Raw genomic sequence first — 24,631 nt, 5'->3', positions numbered from 1 at the left:
CAACAATTCAAACAATACCTCAAAAGAGAAGAGAGTGAATCTCCCCCAAGACCCAGCAGCCCGGTGCCACGGGAGCCGCGAGATGACTTGTGGATCCCACCTGGGGAAGCTTGCAGCAGAACGGAACATGGCGAGGACGCCGGAAAGAAGAAGCAGAGGCCTGTCATGAGAGACCACAGCGGGTGATTAAGAGACCAGCACGACTGGTCGAAGAATGTTAGTCCGACGTTTGGACATTTGCCCGGGGGTGGTGTTACCGGTCACTGTGTCTTTAAGAGTGGCCCCGTCCACTAAGGGGTGGGATCAATGACGTACATTTGGGGGGAGTTTGAGGGAAGGCGCGGTTCGTGCTAGCTACAGTTGGACCTAAATAAAGAAAGGTTACGTTCCACCTCTCCGGCTGTGTGTTTATTCAGGCACGATCCCGAGCAACAGTTTGTTCCTGGCAAATCTACGGTACATCAATATTTTCGGAAGGGAATTGGCGACTGTCCAGGTGGTTGATTAAGCCCACACACGTATGACGTGCGTAATCAATTTTCCAGAGTTGGAGATCTTTTCCCAGTGTCAGCTGTTTTCTGCATCTGATTTTCTTCGCTCTGTGGCCGTCATTCGCATTGATTTCTCAAAAGCATATCTAATCTCTAGTATCATGTGACACTAAAAATGCATAATATGGTATGACACACAGACGAATGCTTAAAGTTGACATGCTACTTCCTAAAATGTTAATTGCCCAACAGAAGCACAATACATTATGCATGATATTGTTTAAATTCAACGTGCATTGCCTGACTTATGTTTTTGCTTTGGCCTGTACAATCACTGTGCTTGTTTTTTTGTGGTGCAGGGTTACATGATGGAAAATCGGATCCCAGGCTTGAAGTGTGATTCAGATGTTTTTGTGACATTTGAAGGCGATAATGTGGTAATGCTGCAGGTAAAGTACAATTCATACTGTATTATTGGGAGGGTAAATGAGGGGAATTATTTATGAAAAGCTAACTTGAATGATATAAAGAGGAAAGAACATTTGTACACAAATGCAAAGTTTTCATTTACAATTAAAGTGTTAATTTGCCAGCAAAATGGCAGTCAAAGCTCTTATTGGTACATTTTTTAAAGCATTTTTCTTACATAGGATGTCCCCCAGTTTTTGTAACTGCGACATGAAGAGACATCAGCAAAGGAATAAAAGTGCAGTTTGCATAACGTATAGCAGCAGACGCGCAGAGTTAAATGTTGCATTTTCTTTGTTTGCACTTATATATTTTCATATCTAGGGTCTCATTCAGAGTTTGTCGGACTTCCAATACGAAATACCGCTGTCTAAAATGACCACCTCCTCCAATGGTTTTTCTGCAAATCTGCCCTATTTGGAGTTTACTACTGGGGGAAGTTGTTTTTCTTGAATACATCTGGGATATTCAAGACACACCACCTCTGCCAATGGTAACCTAAAAAGGGTATTTATAATTTCTTTTTCATTTTCAGTTTTTTCCAGATGGATAATCTACAGTAGAGGCTCATACCACTACTGTACATTATTCCATGCAGAAAAGGGTAAATTCTAGCCCTTTCATGCATTACATGGGTATGTTGGTGATAGGGGGCATAAGAGACACCCACCATATCACCATCTTAACATAAATAAAATACAAAAACATTGGGGCCAATTTGGAATTTTTACCATAACCTATGAGGTGGATGTAAAAATAGGTGGATTTTCGACATAAAAAGTCCACATAAAACGCTGCCTGCATATTTTACTGAACTCTTGAGTTGGATGGACAGTAACACTGGTGGTATTTGACAAACTGAATTACCACCCTTAGTAATTTTGCATACAGTTCCATAGAGTCCATACCCTGATGCAGCTGCCTGATTCACATCCATGTTTGTACACCTAGTAGCCCTGATAAGATGTAGGGGTTGCCGCCAGAAGTATAAAGAAAGCATTAAATCTTTGTGTAAAGATCTCTGCCAACATTTGCCCTTGAGTGATTTAGGACTACCAACATGTCATGGCTGGGCTTCCTTGCACTTCCTCTTCCCATATTAATTGGTATGTTTGTAAGTGGTATTGTAATTATTTCACTCTGTTTCAGCCAACAACCACCTTGCCAGTGCATTCCTGATCTGACCTCTGAATCCTGTAGTTATGTTAGGTATTCCTGCTGCTGCTCCTGAGAAGGCTTTTACTTTTGGCACCCTGTTTCTCTCAGTTAATAGTCTGAGCGGCAGGGTCGGGATGTGAAAAGGTGTGTCCCTTTCTATGGACTACGAAGAGTCTTGATCTGGACACTATCACCCAGATAATCAGTGCTAACCCTCACAGTATGCAGTGATTATATCGAATACAAAACAACTAATGAAAAAATAACGAATGAAAAAACAACTAATACCAAAATAACTAATTTCCAAAAAAACGAGAGGTAATAGTGGTTTTTGGGTTGGGGAAAAGTATTATTAAAAAAGGGGGACTTGGGCCAACCCCCCACCTCCCAAACAACAACAAATGAATCATTAGTTATTTTGCATTAGTTATTTTTTCATTAGTTATTATTTCATTAGTTATAATCACATGTACCCGTGCCCACAGTGTGAAGAGCAGTTAGACGTTATAGTTAAAAATGTGGTGAGTAGAACCAATTGCCAGTGCACTCTTATCCAGGCAGATAAGTAGGCGAGCTGCACTACTAGAACCTGGGGGTTGTACTCTTAACCCCAAAGAAGTGAATGGCATTCTTAACTACCCATGATTGTAATATCTACTGGGTGGGGAAGACGGAGCCAGATTGGTCAAGACCAGTAATCCAATGCAGGAAGGAGTGGGGTTGGTATAAGAGGGGCAACAGGGTAGTGAGGCCAGAGCAGGAGCAGGTGAGAGCAAGTGGTACTGAGTTGTGACTGTGTATGCAAAGTGAAGTGAGTGAGATTGTTAGAGGGAGTTGTGATGAATCAGTAATGATTTCCCACAAAACCTCAACCTGGAACCTTCCTCATGTAGCCAGGGGAAGGCAGACGCTTCCTGACCCTGAGGGCGGTGTTCTGCGGGAGGATCACATGGGGGAGGAAATGGGTCAGGAGGAAAGGGACACTCCCCTGTTTAGCTTTCTTCGAAGCCCTAATCATTTTAGGGCTTGTTGCAAAATAGAAAAAGTTAGAAAACCTTACTTTGTTACCAGGGGCTTCAAGTCCCTTATTTCCCTTAGTACTGGAACGAGGAAGAGGGATGCAGAGGAACACTACTGTGGGAGTGAACGCCTAATTAGTGTAAATGACCTACACTTGAAGGGGACTGAGAGGCTTAAAAAGCCCCCTCAGATGCAGGCATTGGAGAAGGTGAAAGAGGCAGCAGAACAGTGGAATAAGAAAAAGCAGCATGGGCCGAGAGGGAAGTCTGTGTTGAGAGAAGATGCCTGGACCACAGAAACGCCAGAAGCCGTGGTGGGTTCTGAGAGAGTCTTGGCCTATCACTCTCCCTGTTGCAGAGGTCGCGCAGCAGGAAGCATGAAGAGGAGATGCTTGCTCGAAAGAATTTTGTTGTGCAGAGTTCATGCAGCAAAAAGCAGCAGTAGCAAGGGAAGTGTTCCCTCTTTGGAGGTTCCAGGTGGCAGGGTTGCACATGGTCCTCTCAGTAGCAGAGGAAGCTCCAATCCCCAGTGGCGTTATCAGAGGAAGCTGTCTAACTGGCAGCGAGGATCCACCAGTAATGAAGACCTGCGAACAACGAGCAGAGTGTAAAGCAACGACTTTCCCATTGAATCCACAACTAGTAACTGACTCCAGAGTGCTTCTATGCGCTCTGCGTGTTCACGGCATGGTGCTTCACTCGCAAGTAAGTGAAAGCAACAGTAGCAGTAATGTTGAATACCGGACTGCACGAAACCAGCAAACTTGTTAAAATGAAATTACTACATAAATAAGTGCATGAGAATGTGGAAAGCCCAAGAGCCCTAGGGGAAAGCTGTAAACAGTTGGAAAACTGATAAGCAATACCCAAGCCAAGAGTATTTTAGCAACCAGCAATACCAGTATAGCAAACAGTACTCAAGGCAAGAGGGGAAGATTGAGAGGTTTGATTGTGAGACTTACTGCTTATGTGCGATATTGTACAGATCTTCAGGTGATAGAAACCTACACTTTCAAAGCCAAGCTAGAAGAACTTTGCAACTACCTGTTGGTCATTATTTGGTTGTTGGTACAGAGGGGAAAGAAAGGTGGCAAGCAGGCTGCCCTTCTGGAGAAGGTTATCCAGAGGGAGTTGAGCATAATTGCACATAAGGTGTAAAGAGCACGCATGTGGTTCATTGGTTTCCCCATAACTGGTCTAAAGTTCAATGCTAAAGAAGCTTAATGAAGTTTTTGAGTTCTGAGGTTAAAAATTACCACTGAAGCACTTTTCGTCTTTTGTTGTTGGAGTATTTATTTTTTTTTTTTTATTTTTTTTTTTTTAGTAGTAGACAAGCAGGTGAGTATACCCATAGGGCAAGAAGTTGTTGCCTTAAAGAGCCTGGCAAAGGAAGGAGCAAGATAGTAGTTGATACAAGTGCTGAACTGTGGTTATAACAACAACTCATGTTGACTCCTAACAGTTGAAGACGAATTGTGAAAGCTTATTGAAGAGAAATTACGATTATTTCTTTTGAAACCAACATCGCAGTAGCCCATCCTGACAAAACATTTGTTGTTTCTAGAAAGGTTAAACTTGTTCTTACTCCAGGAAGAGGGGGAACAGTTTATTTCTAAAGCCAGATCATTGTGACAGCCATCCTGAAAAACACAAGTGCTGTTGCTTGCTTGGAGAAGACAAACATGAGACAGTTCTTTATCCAGGAGGCGTGGGAACTTGTGATTCCATGAGAGATTTTTTTTTAATTATTATTTTCAAATAATCAAAATATACATCACCAAAATTTCAACAGGGTATAAAACACAACACTCAGCATTACATAGGCAAGGAAATAAAAGTAATCCGAAGTATGCATAAATATTGAAACATCTCAGATAATTCAAAACAAATTTTTAACCACAACCAAAACAAAACACCTAACCACAACCTTACATATCGAAAATTACAACACAGAACAATACAAAAACAGAAAGACATCTCACAGACTACACAAAACAGAACAAAAACAAGACTGGGGGAATCCTCAATTAATGCACATATACATTATCGGGTACTCAGATCCAATAGGAGCAACTAATCCTCAGATACACAGTCACCATATAAATCTGTGAACGGCTTCCAAAGGGCTTGATACTTATCCTCCTTTCCTTGCCTCACAAACATCACCCGCTCAAAGTTCGATAATACTAACAAATCATTAATCCAATTCTCTACTCTAGGCTTCTTCCTCGTCTTCCACACCATAAGTACTTGCTTCACTGCAACCACAAGTGCTTTATCAACCCACTGTCCATATCGACGAGCAATCGCACAACACCCCTTACCTGATAAAAGCAACACCTGCATAGGCATCCTGGGAAAATGTATAGACAAGATTGCCTCCAGTCTATCTAACATTCCCACCCAAAATTCTAACACCCGGGAACAATACCACAACACATGAATCAAAGTTCCCCTCTCCTTCCCACATCCCCAACACAAGTCTTCACCAGCCAGTCCTAACTTATACATATGCAATGGAGTCCAATACAGATGCCCTAACACTTTCAAATGAATCAATCTCAACCTGAGATCCAACCTACTTCTATACCCTACACCCCACATGGATTCCCACTCCTTTTCCGTAATATCACAACCCAACTCCTGTTTCCACCTCTCCAAAGCTTTTCTTCCAGCATCAACATCCTTAGAACACACCGGCATCAAGCTAGTATAAGTGCATACCATCCGTGGCGATGACATAAAAATCTGACCACCCGCTGATACCTCCTCCAATGGTCCTGCCAACATAGCCAATCTCTCACTCAATAGCGCTTTCAACTTCATAAACCTATTCAGTTCCCTCCCTGCCAAACGAAACGTCCTCTGCAACTCCTCGAATGACAATATACGACCATCACGTACCACATCCCTGATAAATAAAATCCCTTTCGAGACCCAACTTCTCCAACATAAAGGTTTATTGGCAATTTGCAAGCGCAGATTAAGCCAAATAGAGGCTCCATAGTGTAAGTACAAGTTCCCCTGAAAAATACCCAACCACCACATCAAAACTTCTTTAGACACAGTAATAGTCGGTAGTCTACTACCCCTCACAGGTAGATGACCCATTGAGGTAATAGCATGTAACGGAAAACCATTCAATTTACATCTTTCAATTAGCACCCAAAAGGGTTCTGGCCCACTTCCCACTGAAAAATAGTATGCTGCCTTTTTCAAAATAAACCCTTTATAGTAACGTTCCAAATCTGGGTATCCAAAACCTCTGCATTTAGTACTACGCATCAAAATAAACTTCGGAATCTTAGGTCTCTTCTTGTTCCCCCACAGAAAGTTCTGAAAAACTCGATCAATACTAGTCAGCATCTTTTTTGAAAATCTCAAAGGCAAAGATTGCACAACATAAAGTACCTTCGGCAAAAGAGTCATCTTAATAGCGTTGACTTTAGCCCAAATCCCCATCTGTAATCGTTCCCATCTTCTAATATCCATACTCAAGGTAGCCACCAATTCTACATTGAATTCCATCATTTTTTTGACATCCCTAGTCAGCTAAACACCTAAATACCTCACATGAGATGTAGTCCATTTACAACTCCAATCCAGAATATAATCACGCACACAAGTTCTAGCGATTGGAAACTCCTCCGTTTTGTCCCAATTAATTTTATGTCCCGACAACTTACCCACCCTATCAAAGATACTTTTCAGAACTACACTACCTCGCTCAGGATCCGCAAGAATCCACACCATGTCATCTGCATATGAAAGGACTTTAACTTCCATATGACCAAATTTTAGGCACCTAATACCTTGTTCCCCACGTATATACGCCAACAATGGCTCCAAAGAAAGATTGAACAAGTAGGGTGACAACGGGCATCCCTGCCTTGTCCCTCTATTCAATCCAAAAGCCTCAGACAAAACACTGTTTACCCAGATCCTTGCCTTGGCACCACTCTGAAGACAACTGATTATCCCCAGAAATCCACTCCCAAATCCCATCTGTCTCATAGCTTTCTCTGCATCCATAAAAATCAATGCTGCCTCTGACAGATCCTCCTGTTTTAAACTCATTATATCAATCAAAGTTCTGATATTATCATACCCAAATCTATTCCGCAAAAAAAACCCACTTGGGATGTATGAAACAATTTCCCTATATAGTTTTCCAACCTATTAGCCATAACCTTAGCAAATACCTTCACATCCAAATGATATATTTTATTGAAGCAACAGAACTTTGTGGGATTGAGTATGAAACTTAAAGAGCTGTATTGAAACTTTGTACTGAACTGGATTTCCTTGAACTGTGGAGAAAAACTCTTGTTCAAATCTGGGGAAAGGAAACTCACCCAGGTGATGAGAAGAGACATTGATCCTATTGTGAATCAGATCATATGTTATACATTGCTATTAAATTGAATTTCCATTCATTTCCTTTTTGCTTTATTCGTTGTACAAGTGTGAGGATGAGATATACTTTTGTTATGTTACAGTGTTTCCTTTAGTTTATTTTAGGCAGGGAAATCCTCGTCAGGGTGGGGATAGTGAGGATTTTATTCAACCTGTTTATTTAAGCAATATGACCCGAGCAGCAGGGCCCATACCGACTCAGGTAATGCCCCGGGGCCCATAGGTATAGGCCCCGGGGCATTACCTGATTCGGTATTGCCTCCGCCGCGAGGGTTATATAGCTTAATTAGTACCCCGGCCCACAAAAACTGCGTGACCGGGGCACTAAAAGCCTTTTTTATGTCCCGAAACGCTGCAGCGTTTAGGGAGAAAAAAAAAGGAAGAAAATGGCCGCCGCCATGGAAAAGGAAAAACGGAGTCCGTTTTCCCTTTCCATGGCGGCCATCGGGAGCTGACGCGCTGGGAACACAAGTGTTCCCAGCGCGTCCGCTCCCGAAAAAAGGATCAAAAAGAAGGTAAGTGGGGTTGGGAGGGCGGGAGTGGGAAGGAGGAGGGGGAGAAGAAAAAAAAAACGTACCTGCGTCCCTGGCGAGGGACGAGGGAAGCCTCCAGCCGTGTGGAGGCGCGAAGCGGGGGTGGCCCCGCTCCGAGTCGCCACACGGCTGGAGGCTTCCCTCATCCCCCGCCGTGGACGCAGGAACAAGAAGGTAAGTTGGGGGGGGCGGTGGGAGGGAGGGAAGGGAAAAAAAATAGACTTACCCGAGTCCCCGGCGGGGGGCGAAGGCAGCCTCTCAGCCGCGGGGAGGCTCTGAGCGGGGATGGCCCCGCTTCGAGCCTCCTCATTGGCTGAGGGGCTGCCACACCCCCTGCCGGGGACAAAGGCCGTGGAATTCCAACAGAGGGATTCCGGCCTGGTAATGACTCGGCGAGGGCCAATCAGAATGGCTCTTGCATTCTGATTGCGCCCTCGCCGGGAACTAATTAATAAAATGGCTAAAGTTGAAAACGCTTTACAAAGTTCTCTGCCTCACATTTCTGACCCGTCGCAGAGTGTAGGCAGTGAGTGTGGATTAGTTGGAAGAGTGAAAGGTGTGTAATGGACCGAACGTGGGGTGGAGTGTATATGGAGGAACAAGTAGTAATGTGGAGGAGGGAGTAGTCGTGTTGAGGAGGCACTAGCAGCGTGGAGGAGGGGGGGGGCTCAAAGCATTTGGAAGAGTGTAGTAACATCAAAGGGTGGAGGTAGTAGTAGGAGTGAAAGACACCAGAAGGGCAGAGGAGGAGGATTCAGGGAGTGGTAATAGTGAAGATAGGAATAGGAGAGTAGTGAGATAAAAACATCAGACAGAGAGAGGGAGAGGAATACGTGGAGGTGATTGTAAGAAGATCAAGTTGGGCAGCATGCCTGAAAGGCACACATTATAAAAAACATTGGTAATGTAGTTCAATCTAGTAAGTATCTGAATGAGTTCAGATAAGATGCTTGCCTTTAGTCCTCCCTGACAGTAAGACGGAACTTTAATAGTAGAAGTTAACAAGCTCTCAATACTGACCTGGGGAGTGGTGATGCTTTCGTTAGTGAGGGATTGCTGCTTCTAGATGAAAGTGCTGGACAGCCCTAGCTGGTGACAGTGGGCATGCAAGGTAAGTGAGTGAGAGTGTTAGAGGGTGTGTAGGGTGTCGGTGGAAAGTAGTTGTGGGACTGAAAGATGAGTGATTGGGGAGCAGGTGGGGAGGTGTATGAGTTGTATGGAGGAGTGAGTAGTAGCATGCAGGAGGGAGTAGTAATGTAATATATATACACTAACTTGGGGCTAGGGATACCTGGGATAGGATGGAAATGCTACATCTAGAAGAGAGAGTGAAGGTCGGCCCTCTCACCCGACTGAATAACTCAATAAAAACCATTGAACCTTCCCGAATGTTGAAGTGCTCTTTGAGCCATCTGTGACACCTTGTTGTTCAGCAGCCATAGCTGGTCCAAGAGCTCATGTGTTCCATATTGCACCCCTTGGCTGGGAGTAAAAGAAGTTGTACGTTTGCAAGTGCACGTTTTTCGCTGGGGGTAGCATGGCCTTCAGAACACTGAATGCCACCTGCACTCTGGCTCATAGTTCACTTACCCTTTGGAAGGTTTTGGAGGTCACAATCATGATCCATCTTCTATGAGATATACAGGGGGCTTATAGGGAAATAGAAAGTCAGAAACAACATGGATAGACAAGTCCTTCAGACTAGGTTGGATACCACTAATTGTGGCTGTGACACCATGGCAACAGGTGCAATGTCTCTGCACCATTTTTGGACAAGAACTGCCAATCTGCAGTAGATTTGCAAGATAACTACTCGATATGCTGTTTTTTTTTACCTTTATTTATAATTGCACATTCTTGCAGGCTCACATCCTATGCCAGAGTGTTACCAAGCATGTTCTAGTTTGAATGCAGTCATGCCATTTCAAAGCAATTTTAGAAAGAATCTGACAACAATATAGTCCAGCAACCAGAGTTCCTCCCGATATGATATGATATGGCATTTATAAGGCGCCTATACACAAGTGTTTGAAGGCGCGACTAGGCAAGGGAGAGGGAACAGAGGGAAGACCGAGACAGTGATCTTACTAGGCCAGGTGACATTGAGATCGCGCAAGTGCAGGGGGTGGGAAGTGTGAGAGGAAAGGGGAAGGGGGCAGTGCAGTATATGGGGTCCACAGTAAAAATAAATAAAAACAATAAACAAATAAATAAAAAGTGTGGCCAGCTGGTGGCAGGTGCAAGGGTAAGTGCAGACAACAAGTGTCAAGTGCTGGTGGGAGACTGTAGGGATACAGAAACAGCCCCCAAGTGCAAGGGTTGCCAGGGGGGCAGTGCAGGTGTGCAACTGGCGGGGAGGGGACCTGGGCCCGAGATCAGAGGGCAGCCAGGTGACGAGTGCAGTTTAAGTTTCAGCCAGCAGTTCAGCAGGGGAGAGAAGGAGAGAAAGCAGAAGCAAAGAGGAAGGTCTTGAGGTGCCCCAAGTTTCAGAGAAGCAGGGAGGCTGTTCCAGACGGAGGCCCCAGCTGAAGAAAGAGATCTACCACCAACTCGTTGCCTGGAGAAGCGGCTGACCCTGAGGGAGTTGGCGGCGGATGAGCGAAGAGCTCAAGAAGGGAGATATTCACGAAGATGGAGTTGAAGATATTGAGGCCCCAGGCCCAAGAAGGCCTTGTGGATAATGCAAAGGGTTTTGAACTTAATCCTCACAGCCACTGGGAGCCAGTGCAGAGATTTCAGTCCTGGAGAGATATGACCCCTGGGTTGGAGGCCAAGAACAAGTCTCGCAGTCCTGGTTTGGATGAGTTGCAGAGAGTAGAGGCAGGCAGATTTAGAAAGAGGCTGTTGCAGTAGTCCAGCCTAGAGAGAACCAGAGCTCTGGAGACGGTGAGCTTCTGCGGAAAGGAAAGGAAGAATACCTCTGAGGAGGTGCAGCTGGTTGTGTGACTTCTTAAAGACGTCAGAGATGTGAGGAGAGACGAAGAGTGTGGAGTAGAAGATGACCCTGGGGTTTTTAGCCTCACAGGTGGGAGCAGGAAGAGGGTCAAGGGAGGCCAGCCAGAGAGTGAAAGGAAAGGAGGGGGCAGGTGTGCCGATGAGGAGACTCTCAGTCTTACTGGCATTAAGGTAGAGATCATTGGCGGCACACCACTCCTGGATAGCAGACAGTCAGAGATGAGAAAAGGAGAAGAAGTGGTGGAAGGGAGCCTGAAAATGAGCAGAGTGTCATCCGCATAGCACTGAAAGGTGGGGCAGAGTGTGGCAATGTGGTTGGCAAGAAGTGCCAGGTATTGGTTGAACAGCCAGGGAGAGAGGTTAGACCCCTGGGGAGCACCACATGTAGAGATGGAGGAGAGGAAACACCCAAGTTGGACCCGGAAGGGTAGATCGGAGAGGAAAGACGTCAGCCAAGCCAGCGCCTGATCAGTGATACCCAGGTTATCACAGAGATGGTTGAGCAGGATGGCATGATTGATCATGTCAAAGGCAGAAGAGAGATGAACTAAGATGAGGACATAGGCGTTGTTGGAATCAAGGGTAGAGAGCAGGTCTTCACGGATGTTCAGGAGAGCAGTTTCCGTGCCTCTGGCAGCTCTGAAGCCACACTAATGGTCATGGAGACAACCAACAGATTCAGTTTGAAGATTAAGCTGGGAGATGGCCAGCTTTTCCAGGAGCTTGCCCAGGAAAGGAGTGATGGAGATTGGGCAATAGTTAGCTGGGTAGGAGGGGTCGGCTGAGGGTTTCTTAAGAAGGAGGTGCACAAGGGAGTGCTTCAGGGGGGGGGGAGACACCAGTGGCGAAGGAGTGGTTGCAGAAGTCAGCCAGAGCAGGAGCTAGGGTGTCAATGTGGTTCTTGATGGTTTTGGAGGAACAGGGGAGAGCCGGTTTTGACGAGACTTTCATAGATCAGGCTTGTCTAGAAACCTTGTCTGGGGAACATGGGGAAAGGCAGAGATGGCGGGAGTACATGTGGCCAAAGAAGGTCCAAAGGAAGAGCAGGGAATAGAGGGAGGAGGGGGAGAGAAAGAGAACAGGATTTCCTGAGTTTTAGAGATGAAATGAGAAGTCAAGGCCATGCAGAGGGCCTGGGAGGGGACAGGAGAGGTAGAGACTGCAGCAGGATTTGCGAGCTCCTTGCAGATTTTAAAGAGTTTGGCCAAGTTGTTGGATGCTGCAGAGACGCGGGCTCTCTTCTTGGTGTAGACATAGAGCCGGTATTACCTTTGGATCAGGCAGCAGGCCAGTTTGGCAGAGGATGTACTGGAAGCACGCCATTTCCTCTGAGCCCCCCTGCACTTGCGTTTATGGGTGACGGGGTCTGAGTCGTACTAGAAGTTGCTCTTGGCTTTGGGCTTCAAGCGGATCCTCATGACAGGGGCAAGAACATCGAGAGTATCAGATATAGCAGAGTGGAGCATGGAAAGGGCTGCGAGTCAGCCAAAGGGGACGGGGGTTAAGAAAGTGGCAGGAAAAGCCTCAACTGACACGCACTTCATGGGTCGGATAACCATAAGGTAGGTGGCAGTGCTGGAGTTGGCTAGGCCTGAGGGGTAGAGAGGGTGAGCTGGGAGAAAAGGAGAAAGTGATCACTCCAGGAGAGAGGAGTGGTGAGAGGGATAACAAGGGGAAGGTCTGAAGAGATCAGAACATCAAGACTGTGCCCTGCAGAGTAAGTTGGGCCAGAGGGGAGGATAGACAGTGAGAGAGAGTCGCAGAGCTCGCTAAAGAGTCCAGAGGAAGGACAAGAAGCATCCAGGTGGATGTTAAAGTCTCCAAGAAGGAGAAGTTGAGTGGTCGAGACCAGGAGGGAAGAGGAGAGGTCCTCCCATTCGGAGAGGAAGGAGAAGGTCTGACCCCATGGCCAATAGATGGTAGCCTTAGTAAGGGAATGGCCAGGAGAGAGAGCCTGCAAACGAGGCATTCGAAAGAGGAGTAGGCCTCTGTAGTAATGACAGAGGCAGGAATCCACTCCGGGAAGATCAGGGCAACAACCCCTCCGGAAAGGTTGGATCTGGGCGCAGAACAGGTTCTTGTAGCCATCAGGGAGAAGTGTCAAAGCTTGTGACAGAGCTGACCTTGATCCTTGTCTCGGTGAGACCGAGGACATAGAGGTCAAGTTCTTCAGAAGGCGGCAGATGTCATAGGAGTGTGTGACAGCTGAGCAAGAGTTGAGAGTGGCAATATGGAGAAGGTTGCTGTCCTTGAAAGACTTCCGGGGAGGAGTAAAAATCAGAGGACACAAGGGAAGGACACCGGCAGGGGTGTAGGCAGACGAGACTAAGATGGATGAGACAATAGTAGAAAATTGAACAATACGACAAGAGCTCAGACAGTAGTAGAACAGTTTGCTAAATGAACAATTTGCTAAGAGACAAAACCGAAACAACAAGGACAAAGTATTTGGCGAGAGAGAACCTGGAGGAAGGAAGAGTGCAACGGAACACACAGTTTGCTAAATGAATGATTTGCTAAGAGACAAAACCGAAACAACAAGGACAAAGTATTTGGCGAGAGAGAACCTGGAGGAAGGAAGAGTGCAACGGAACACACAGCAGTACAAATAGGGCAGTCAGTGAGGCAAATACAAAACCACAAAAAACCAACACTGAGACCTCGACGAAAGCGGACCTAGATGAGGGAGGAATATAAGGGGAAATACAGGCAGTGTAAGCAAAACAGGGCAGTCAGTGAGAAAAAAACAGCAGCAATGAAGAGTGATGAACTAAGTAGGCAAGAATACGGCAGAAAACAGGACAGTAGGACAAACAGTGATCAAGGCAGTCCAGGCAGAACAGAGGGCGCGTGGGAGCATGGTGGTTAAGGGGGGCAGGAGGAAGCGCGGAACACGTGGTTGGGGAGCGCAAGGAAGTTGCGAGACATGCGATAAGGGAGTTGTGAGGATCCACGCAGTTAAGGCAATGCGCGGGGCACGTGGTCATTAAACGCGAGTTGCAAGGAACCACGAAATCACGGATTGCGAAGGGACCACACAGGCTAGGGCGCAAGGCAAGCGTGGGGCATGTGGTCAAGGGATTGCCAGAGGATGCAAGGACACAGGATTGGGAGTTGCGAGGAATCACGCAGGCTAAGGAGGCGGGGCAAGCATAGGGCACGTGGTCGGGGGATTGCGAGGAGGATGCGAGGGCCCGCAAACAGGGATTTGCTAGGAACCATGCCAGGAAGAAGAAGCAAGGAAACGTGAACAGGAGGGCGAGGACCCACGAAATCAGGGATTGTGATGGACCGCACGGGCTAGGGCGCGATGCAAGGGTGTAGCATGCGGTCAGGGGATCACAAGGTGGTACAGTGGAAACACAATCCGGGGGTGCGCGGAGACAACGGGCGGCGTAAGCGGGGAGTGCGAGAGGCTGCGCAGGTGAAGGGGCAAGAACGTGGGTGCGGGGGTGAGGGCATGGAAGTACAGAGCGGCAAGCAAACTCCCAACTTCTTACCTGGCGGCTGCAGACAGGAGGGTGAAACGTCCGCACTCAGTCTACGCCATAGACCCCTTCGTTGCCAAACACCTGCATTGCTCAACACTGCGGCCTTGTCCTGCAAGGGCTTTGCCGTATAATGTTCCGAATCTTGTGTTATATACGCTCGGTAGCATGGATGTAACAAGCGTGTTACATGGAAAGTCAGGCAGCGTCTCCTGCGACCCTGCGTTGCTCACCACAGCGGCCTTGTCCTGCGAGGGCCTTCGCCTGCGATGCACAATTTAACAGAGCCCATTATGTCTGTCGTCCTGCTTCTGGATCCTTCTCTATTGCACGTTTATTAAGGAAGCTCTTGAATGGATCCCAAATGTTATGGGGTCTAGACGAGGCAGCTAGTAGTGAGCAACAGTCGAACTCTGTATCACAGCACCATGTCATATGCACCAACCAATGATTAAACTAGGGCAGGGTCAGGCAAGTCCACTTCAACAGGATACATCTCTTGGCTAATATTACACATATGGACAGCAATTTACTACTATCCCTAGCAAGGCCTGCCCACCACCCAAACATACAACACAGTACATCCCAAGATACCTCACTGCCAATTATCTGGGCTGTCGCAGATACAACCTGATCCCAGAACACGGAAAGCCTTGGGCAGCTCCCATCAACCGCTGCATAAACCCCAAATGGTGATGGGGGATATGTATACTCGATACTGGACCTTAAACTGAATTAGCTTAAACCTTGTATTTAAAGCTGCTGTTTGTGTACATAAACATATAGAGGACCATACCTTCTCATCAAATTATCTTCCTCAATCGCTGGTCCATTATAATTTGCATGATAAGCCTTCTTTGGGGCTGGACTTCTGAACTCTGTGATAGATAGTAAGAACTATCCTTTTCGAATTAGCCAAATTAATAATATATTGAAGGATGGGATTCATCAGAGGCGCCAGTGGGAAACAGCATATCTCATGAGGGTTTCCCCATTTGACTGTGCGAGATTTAGGGTACCATGCCAATTTATGAATGGAGTTGCTTAAAAAATGTAGCACCAGGCCAAACTAGAATGCTATGAAAATAGTAAAGCAATTCGAGAAATATTACCATCTTGGCTATTGCAATGCGACCAAACAGAGTGGTCAAGTAGGCATAATGATTTTCCTGCAATAAGGAGACATGATGCAGCTTACTTCAACCCTGAGATAATTGACTGTAGGCGCCGGCCTCCTTTGTTTTAAATGTACCGTCATTCAGCTGAAACAAAATAGATTCAGACCAGTTTATTCGCAGCCCTAAAACCTCACCAAATCCTTTGACTTCCTGTGTAAGGGGTGAAAGGTTCACCTCTGGGTCTTTGATATTGAGTATGACTTCAGCATATAATGAGACCAGCTCACGCACACCACCAGAGCCAAGCCACGGTCACAATGCAGCAGTCGTAAACAAACAGCAAGCTGCTCAGTTGCTACACAAACAATAACAGCGACAACGAACATCCGCTAGCCTCGGTGAAAAGGAGCCGAGCGATTGCCAAACAAGCTAATACGGGCAATCGATCTAACTTAAAGTAGCTTGACACAACTCAGATAATAACTAGGCAGTCCCACTCTCTCAAGAACAGTGAAAAAGTAGTTGCAGGATATTGAGTCAATTGTTTTAAGAAAGCCCCAGCAGAACTGTACCTCGGGATCCACCTGTGCAAGTATCGAAAACAAACGCCTCAAATTTAGGGAGGTGGAGCACTCCGGCATGAATCTTGATTGATCAGGGTGAATAAGCAAAGATAAATAAGGAGCCGGTCTGCCAAGATCTTGGAAAAGATTTTTAGTATCCAGATTTAATAATGAGATCAGCCTATAAGAAGCACAATCCAACAGATCCTTTCTGTGAGAAACCTGAGGGTATCCTCACTCCTAACCCCCCTGGATCCTCTTCTCAAGTGCCCTGGGAAAGGCCACTGCTTTTGGATCCTGGCCCTGGGGGTGGAGAAGTGAGGATAACCTGGGTGGAGGGTTGTCAGAGATTGGGAGTGGGGTACCCACAAGCGAGACATGGTATCACCCTTTCCCTATAATGACCAACCTAACCCTCCCCCGACCTTTATGGGCTACTGCAAGACCACTCCCCTAATTTCCCTACCTTTAACATTTGAAGGTACTGGGTCAAGTAAGAGGAGACTGAGAGTAAGGAATACTACACATTCATTTTACCACTCTGATACTGGGACAAGGAAGATACCTGCAGAGCATGGTGAGAGTCAGGCATGTCCCTTTAATCATAGTCAGGCAAACCTAAATGAGGATCCATACCTCTAACTTGTTAAGTGGTTGCAGGCGTATAAAGAGAGAGCCAGAGAATACCATAGGAAAAAACAGGGAGACCTGTGGGGAGGAGACAAGAAGGGGACCTGTTTTCAAAGGAGGCAGTCGTGGTGGGGCCTGTGGAAAAGCTAGGATGCCAGCCAGCAGCCCAGAAAGCCTGTGAAGCCTGGGCCATTGGGCTTTCACAGGAGTGGGAGCCTCTGTGTCGAGGAAAGAGCAGCTGTGAAAGTACAGGAGAAACCAGGACGCTGTCTGTGTCCACACAGAGGCAGCAGAGCTGCCAGCGTGGGCAAGACAGGCCCAGTGTGTGAGCGTGGCTCGCAGGAGCAGGCACGCCGACCTAAGAAGCAGGAAAGAAGCAGCCCGAGCAGCCGCAGAACAGTGCTGAGTACCGGTGAGTGTCGAGTAGAGGCAATAGACAGCCGGGGAAGGGCGTTCCTAGTGGGCTGCGAATAGGTAATGAATTACTGAACTGAATGGAAACTTGAAATTAAGCATATCGAATGCACATTGAATACCTAACTGAATGGAAACTTGAAATTAAGCATATTGAATATGTGTTGAATACCGAACTGAATGAAACCGCGCAATTAAGCTTATTGAATATGGGATTGAGTAAAACTTTAGGATCCTGGTTGCGCGACCTGTGATTGGGGGATGTTTTGGTCTGACAACTGTGAGAACCAAAGACTTTGGGCCTCATTACCTATCCAGTGGTAACCCTGCCGATGCTACCGGCGGGTTGCTGCTGGACACGTAATATTTTACCGGCGCCTGACTTCCCGGTGCCACCGGGAGATTACAAGTCCGGCGGCCCGGGAAGTCAGGTGCCGGTAAAATGTAAGTTCCCATTCCCATAGAGTCCCTAAGGACTCTATGGGAGTGGGGACTCGGAAGCGCCAGCACCGTTAACGTTGCCGGTGCTTCCGTGAATAGTCTGCCTACCATGGCCGCTGTGTCCAGCAGGATCAGACCTGTCGGGCTCAGCGGCCATGGCAGCCAGTCACGTAGTTTGCCGGTTTACCGGCACCCTTGTTTCCGGACCAGCAAACTTGTAATGAAGCCCATTGTGAAATTAACTATTGAGAAGCACTGAAAGTGAACTGGAGAGGCAATCCAGAAAGAGGGTCACAGTTATCTTGAGTTGTCGTAAACGTTTTGAAAGACTGAAACAGGTACAAGTGGCTGAGCTAAAGTCTTGGGCAAGGGGCACCCTGAGACTTGAGGAACTGCAGGTATTGTCGTGGGAACAAAGCATTAAGATTCGTTTCTTTTTAACTGTGTTGCCTGAAACTTGGGGTAGGTAACCCCGGAGGACTGTGTGGAACTGTATTACCTTGAACATGAGAGAGGTAATTCTGAGACTTTTGTGAAACTTTCTTGAACTTGGTGAAGGGGAGCTGAAAAGGAAGCTAGGAGCTGGAAGAAGCTCAGAACTTTGTGGTGTTCACCATTTCTTTGATTGACATCCCAACTCACTGGTTAGCTTTAGTTGTGAGAACAAGCATAGGTTTTGGACACAGACAGACTTTTAAGTTGCACTTTTTGACTCAGGCGTTCCTTAGTTTCGTTCAGGCAGGGAAATCCAACCTTAGCATAGGGCAAGTTAGGCCTTCTACCATCGTAACATTTAAGTTAATAAATATCTTTTGTTTGAACTTTACGTCTGTTGTCTGTGTCTTGCTTCATGATGACTTCACATTGCCTGGATTTAAAATGATCAGAACTATTGCTTTTCGTATCAGAAAAGGTCATTTGCCTGACCGCAAGGATTCTTGCCATACCTACAACAAATATGTAGCCATTTTAGGCCCAAACTCTTTATAGAACTGAGCATTAATACCATTGGATCCCACAGCTTTGGAAGGGGGCAGCACCTTAATGGGTGTTAGTATATCATCAGTCATAATTGAAGCATCGAGAGGTTCACGCGCTTTCAGGTCTAAACAAGGCAAATGGGTCCCTCCACGTATGCAAACACACCAGGGTCAGCTTACTCTCTAGCTGCATAAAGACGCTTATAGTAGACCTTAAAAGTCTCAAGATTCTGGTCTTGGTCCGACACTATATTTCCGGCACAACCCCTAACTTCTGCAATATCGGCAGGACCATTGTCATGCCTCAGCAAATTAGCCAAATGTCGACCAGTTCTACCCTCTTCACCATATCTTCGAGCGAGTCTGGGAGCCGCCGGATACTTCACCTCCCTACCCGTATCCACTCTAAATCTATCCAATGCAGGCTTAATAGAGGCTAATATTTCCTCATCGGATGACTGCCAGAGTCGCTTTTCCAATTGCCTCAACTCCTTTTCAAGACCATTCAATTGCCATCTAATACCTTCAAGAACCCCATTTTTGAAGGCACTGCAGCGATCCCGCAGATATACCTTAAAAATCTCACATACCATCCCATTTAAAGGTACCGACCCAATTTTGAATAAAAAAGAGGTGGCAATCTCGAATCCCCCGCCGAAACACCACATCTTGCAGAGCCTGAGCCTTGAATCGCCAGAATGGCCTTATAATAGATCCAGAGACTAAGCCAACTGTCCACAGAATCGGTGAGTGGTCTGAGAGTGTTTAGGAAGAAGAGTACAATCTTTAGACATACGCAACATAGAGGGTCCCTCCAAAATATGATCAATCCGCAATCTCATATCATGGACCAATGAGTAATATCTATAGTCCCTGTACTCTGGGTGAAATGTCCTCCATACATCCAAAAGCCACAAGTCAATCACCCCCACTTCCCCAAATCTCATGAGCAGCTAAAGAGTCTTGGGACCCAGACTAGACCTATATAGAGTTGTCAAGAGTTGTGTGGAAATCTCCCATTCAAACAAGGTAGGACTGTGAATATGGGAGACATTTAACGATCAGTGCCTTATAAAATGTAGTATCAACAATATTTGGACCTTAGAAATTGATGATCATCAAATGTTTATGGGACAGGATGCCCGAGACTAGAACATACTGGCCCTCCAGATACTGCTCATGCTTCAGCACACAAAACGAACGGATTTAGGAATAAGGCTAATGACACCCTGTGAATATGAAGAAAAAGAGGTATAAAACCAGGATTTAGCAAGTAACTTGTGAGCAATCCCAAACAAGAGTATCTCCTGTAGAAGGATAATCGTGGCCTCACGACGCTCGTAATAGGCTATTATTTTGCACATTTTAATGGGATTATTTAAACCCCTAATATTCCAGCTCTTAAGGGTGCAAGCTTCCATACATTTTAGTTTAGGTCCCACCAAGGAGAGGAAGCACATCTCCACCAGTGTGCAAAACCAGCATCTATATGATCGAATGGCAACAGAATTACTCTCTCTAGATGCTAACTACTTTTTAGATTAAAACCCAACCTCCCCAACCCCTGCCCACTCACCCTCACCACCACACCCCAACCCGCAGTGAAATCCCACTTCCACCCAAACCAACCCAACTACAAACGAGGCGTCACAACCCAGGGCCTTCAGAGGTGGCAACCAAACTGCAACAGGAAGCGGGAGAGCAAAGGCCCCCGGCATAACTTAGAAATGCCTAGGATGCGCTGAGGTGTTAGATTCTTAACTCGAGCAATAACTGCCCACAAAGGACTACATATTTAAAAGAACAAGAATCAAAAATACTGCCAAACAGCCCAGACCCCAAGTGGCGAATTCAGCGGCAGTTTGTTGCTTCATAGATCACATGCAGTCGACAGCACCAGTGCAATTCTGCTCCAATCAGTCAGTTTGGTCACCCCTTAAGTAAAAAGTTCAGAAAGGAATGTGCCTCGGTTGGATCAGTAAATAAATTGGTCTTATTATCATGGACCCTCTGAAGCCTCGAAAGATATAGTATGGCGTATTGGACTCGACGTTCCCGGAGCAGACGCTTCACCACCGTGAAGGAGAGATGAGCCTTCTGGACCAGAGGGTTGCAGTCCGAATAAAAAGAGATCCTCGCCTCACGATATTGAAGATCTCCCTACTCTCAGGTAGGGATGTAACGGTATAACGGTATACCGTTAAAGATGCCGTGAACCACTTAATTGAACAATAATAACCGTCACATTGTTTATACCGGTATACCGTTTATACCGTTAAGTGTGCTTTTCAATCTGATTTGGAAAGGCTGCAGTAAGCAGGTGCTGCGCAGTCTTGGTCTTGCACAGTTGGATGTGCTGTCTGCCAAGTAGTTTCAGTTGGCGCAGTTTTTAATGCCATTCCATAAACCACACGTGCCTGACACACAATCAATATGTTAGCAATAGGAAGAATAAATACAGTTCCAAGAAGGAAAAGGGTTTACTTTGGGTTGGCGGCTTTGGGGTTTATATATTTATAATGGATGTTTTCTAAATATATGACAATGGGGGATTTCCATGATTCTATCATTGAATTTACATATAAGGCACACCGCAAAATTCACTCATCTCTGTGGGCATTCCCTGCTGCCATACCAAAGGGTAACATGTCCGTGATTACTGAACACCTTTTGGCCCACAAGTAAACTAAAGGGAGAGAGAGAGAGAGAGAGAAAGAAAGAGAGAGGCAGAGAGAGAGAGAGAGAGAGAGAGAGAGAGAGAGAGGCAGAGAGAGAGAAAGAGGCAGAGAGAGAGAGAGAGGCAGAGAGAGAGAGAGGCGCAGAGAGAGTGAGGCGCAGAGAGAGTGAGGCGCAGAGAGAGAGAGAGAGAGCGAGCCAGAGAGAGAGGCAGAAAGAGAGAGAGAGGCAGAGAGAGAGAGAGAGAGAGAGAATATGCAAACAAGCGTATACTACCATCAGCCTCCATTGATCTGTGGCATGCAGGTTATCAAGATGGCAACATGGTCATCTTCACCAGTAGCCAGTGGGGGAGCTAAAAGCCTAAATGACCACTTAAGAAAAGCTATTCAGTTTGCTTTGCCAGTCGCAACAGGGCCTCCCCTCTTCCCCCCTTCCTCCTCCTCCTCCTCTCCACACGTGTGTTTATGTTTGGTGGAAGCAAGGGGTGGCATTTCAGTGGAAAGTATGTTGAAAAGCCCAATTCTGGCCCTGGGTGCCTGGTGGTTTTGTTTGTGATGATAAATCTGACAATTTATGACCTTTTAGAAAATATTTGTTAAGATTAGTTAACTCCACCTGCTATACCGCGATAACCATGATATACCGTCATTTGGCAAGAAGGTTATCGTACCGTCATAAAACTAATACCGTGACATCCCTACTCTCAGGTATCTCTGTCCCTGTAATTTAACAAGCTGGCAATCACCGGCCGGGGTCTCTGACTAGGTTTTGGCGCACCCAGTGCGCTCTCTCCACCAAGAACTGTGAGGAGGGCGAAGGATCAGCCAGCACTTCTTTGATGAAGCTTTCCATAAAGACCTTCATGTTTTGCGGCGGAATAGACTCTGGTATCCCCACCACACGGATATTATTTCATTGGGTTCTGGCCTCCAAATCACCATTTTTGGCTCGGATACCCTTCACCTCCTGTTGCAAGGAACGCAGTGCCTGGCATACCTCCGAACTTGTATTCTCCAAGGCCTATATCCTGTGCTCTGCCTCTGAAATTCCCCACTCTCCTTCTCAATACATTGCTGCATACAGTCCACCTTAAATACCAGGCCGTCCAGCTTGCTATTCAGAGTCAAATCCACTTTTCATTTGTTCTAGGATAATGCCTCCCACAGTACACTCTTCATAGCCACCATCCTCCGATCTCATTACTCCAGCTGGATTATCTGCCAACATGGGGGGCTCTGTGATTGGCCAAGGACAAGACCTCCTTTCACAAAATGTATCGCTGGGACTGGCGCTTATAGCCTTTAGCCATGAACCCAGTCTCTAAATACAAATCGCAAAACTCTCCTACAGGACCCTCCAGGATATCACTATGAATGAGGCTTCTGGCTCTCCACCCAGATCTTGAAGCACCTCCTATTTACAGAGAGCTGACATAAAGATGCAGACCCCACTTCTTCATTCAGGACCTGGACCCAAGACCAGCGGAGACCAGTTGGAGGGAAACAGAAAGGAGATGTACACAGGCTCAAAACCAGCTTGAAATTGGGTGCCACAGTACAGCAGAACAGTAGTACCGTAACAGCCAGAGGTGGGCTGCAAACTGCATTGACACTCACCTTCCTCAGATGCATAGGATTCCCTCCAACAGCTCTGTGGAGGCCAGGCTCTCACTACCGCTGAAGCCTTCCTGTATCGACTTGGCTCCAGCCATGCAGGCGAGCGCAGGGCCAGACAGAGGCGACGGCGAACCGAGTAACCCTCTGCCGCGGGTGCCAAGCACTCTGAGGCAGCCAAGCCCCACAAACAGGACAGAAGCTTGTCCTACACCTCACTGGAGGACCAAACCACTCCAAATGTCGGCTCGGTCATGAGATGTGGTGCACACACCAGGATCCCTCTACCCTGAAAAAAAGCAAGCTGTTACACCCGTAATATGGCCTCCTCTCTCTCTCGATCCCAGAGTTCAGATGAAAGCAGCCATCTTGGTTGCACATCCTCTAACACCCCCTTGAAATGCCGATTGATGGTTCTGACCTCTTTGGCACTAAGGCAGAAGAGAGTATGCAGGCATGTAAAGCTTCCCTCCCTACAGCCAAATCACAGGGCTTATCAGATCTTTCAACTTCCTTCTTCTCAGGGAGAAGAAGAAACAGAACATAATATTTTCCCCCTTAGGGCTGGAGATATTCCCAGCACTGCAGACCTCAGTTGCATAGAATGCAGAGTCTTTCTGGTCTATGAGCAAGTATACTCCCAAGCTGAAGGCTGCAGCTGGAGTGACCTGCAGTAGGTTCAAAACTGTTTTGACTTTCACCCTTACCAATCATCTTGTCCTATGGATGGAGATCAGGATTTGAATTTTTTTAATAGAGCATGGCAGGACATAATATCAGACAGATGGGTCCTACAGATTGTAGACCAGGAATACTGTTTGCCTTTCCTGAAAACATCCTCCCAAATAAAATATGGCTTGGCCTCCTCCTGGACCACTCTACCTTCAAGAGATTGTCAATCTACGTCTGAAGGGAGTTGTGGAGCGTGTCCCAACTGTGGAATTTAGTTAAACAAAGTATTCCTGTTACTTCCTGGTCTTAAAGAAGGAAGAATGACTCAGTTAAATCCTAGATCTTCAACCCTTGTGCAGATTCTCCAAGCTCTGCAGTTTCATGATTGGCTTGTGTCTTTAGATATGAAGGGTGTGCATTTTCACATCCCTCTCCACCTCAAACATTGGCAATAACTTTGTTTCATGATGGGAAGCATTATCAATTCATATGTGCTTCCATTCAGCCTCTCTTTGGGCCTTAGAGTATTTACAAAGATAATGGTGGTGGTAGTGCCCATCTTCATGGGAAAATAATGCACAGCTTACCATACTTTGATGAATGCATCCTGTGGACAAGATCAGAAAAATCTGTATTGGAGGGTCTTGGTATTGCGTGCAATCGCCTCCACGAATTAGGTTTCTCCATGGACCTAGAGAATGCCTTTCTGACCACATCCAGTTGCTTGCACTTTATAGGGCAATGTTTAACATCCCAAAATCTATTGTTTTGATCCTGGCATAAACCCTACAATATGGAATTTGGATGGGAAGCCTCTAGAACAAGTACACATGTTCCGTTACCTGGGGATACTGATTAACAACAGTAGGGCTGATGCACCCAACGAAAAGACGCTAAAATTAATTATTAAAAACATTGCTTCTCAAGGTAAAAAAATATATAAAAAATGTGGGCGTTTTTCAGTGGCTCCACAAACAAATTTATAAGCTCAAG

General features: G+C 46.3%; 1 protein-coding gene across 2 annotated transcripts in view; it reads left to right on the top strand.

Moving 5' to 3' along the window:
• Window positions 1–24,631, top strand: part of ACOXL (acyl-CoA oxidase like) — a 1,650,624-nt gene that overhangs the window by 1,193,865 nt on the left and 432,128 nt on the right. For both annotated transcript variants that reach the window (XM_069606843.1, XM_069606844.1), the window contains one exon: window positions 851–940. In XM_069606843.1, coding sequence (XP_069462944.1) covers window positions 851–940 — 90 coding nt within the window. The remainder of the gene's footprint in view (window positions 1–850; window positions 941–24,631) is intronic.

The sequence above is a fragment of the Ambystoma mexicanum genome, chromosome 4p (genome assembly GCF_040938575.1).
Source record: "Ambystoma mexicanum isolate Mex_15411 chromosome 4p, UKY_AmexF1_1, whole genome shotgun sequence".
Taxonomy (NCBI): Eukaryota; Metazoa; Chordata; class Amphibia; order Caudata; family Ambystomatidae; genus Ambystoma; species Ambystoma mexicanum.
The sequence above is the reverse complement of the archived record's forward strand: the minus strand, read 5'-3'. Positions and strand labels throughout refer to the sequence as shown.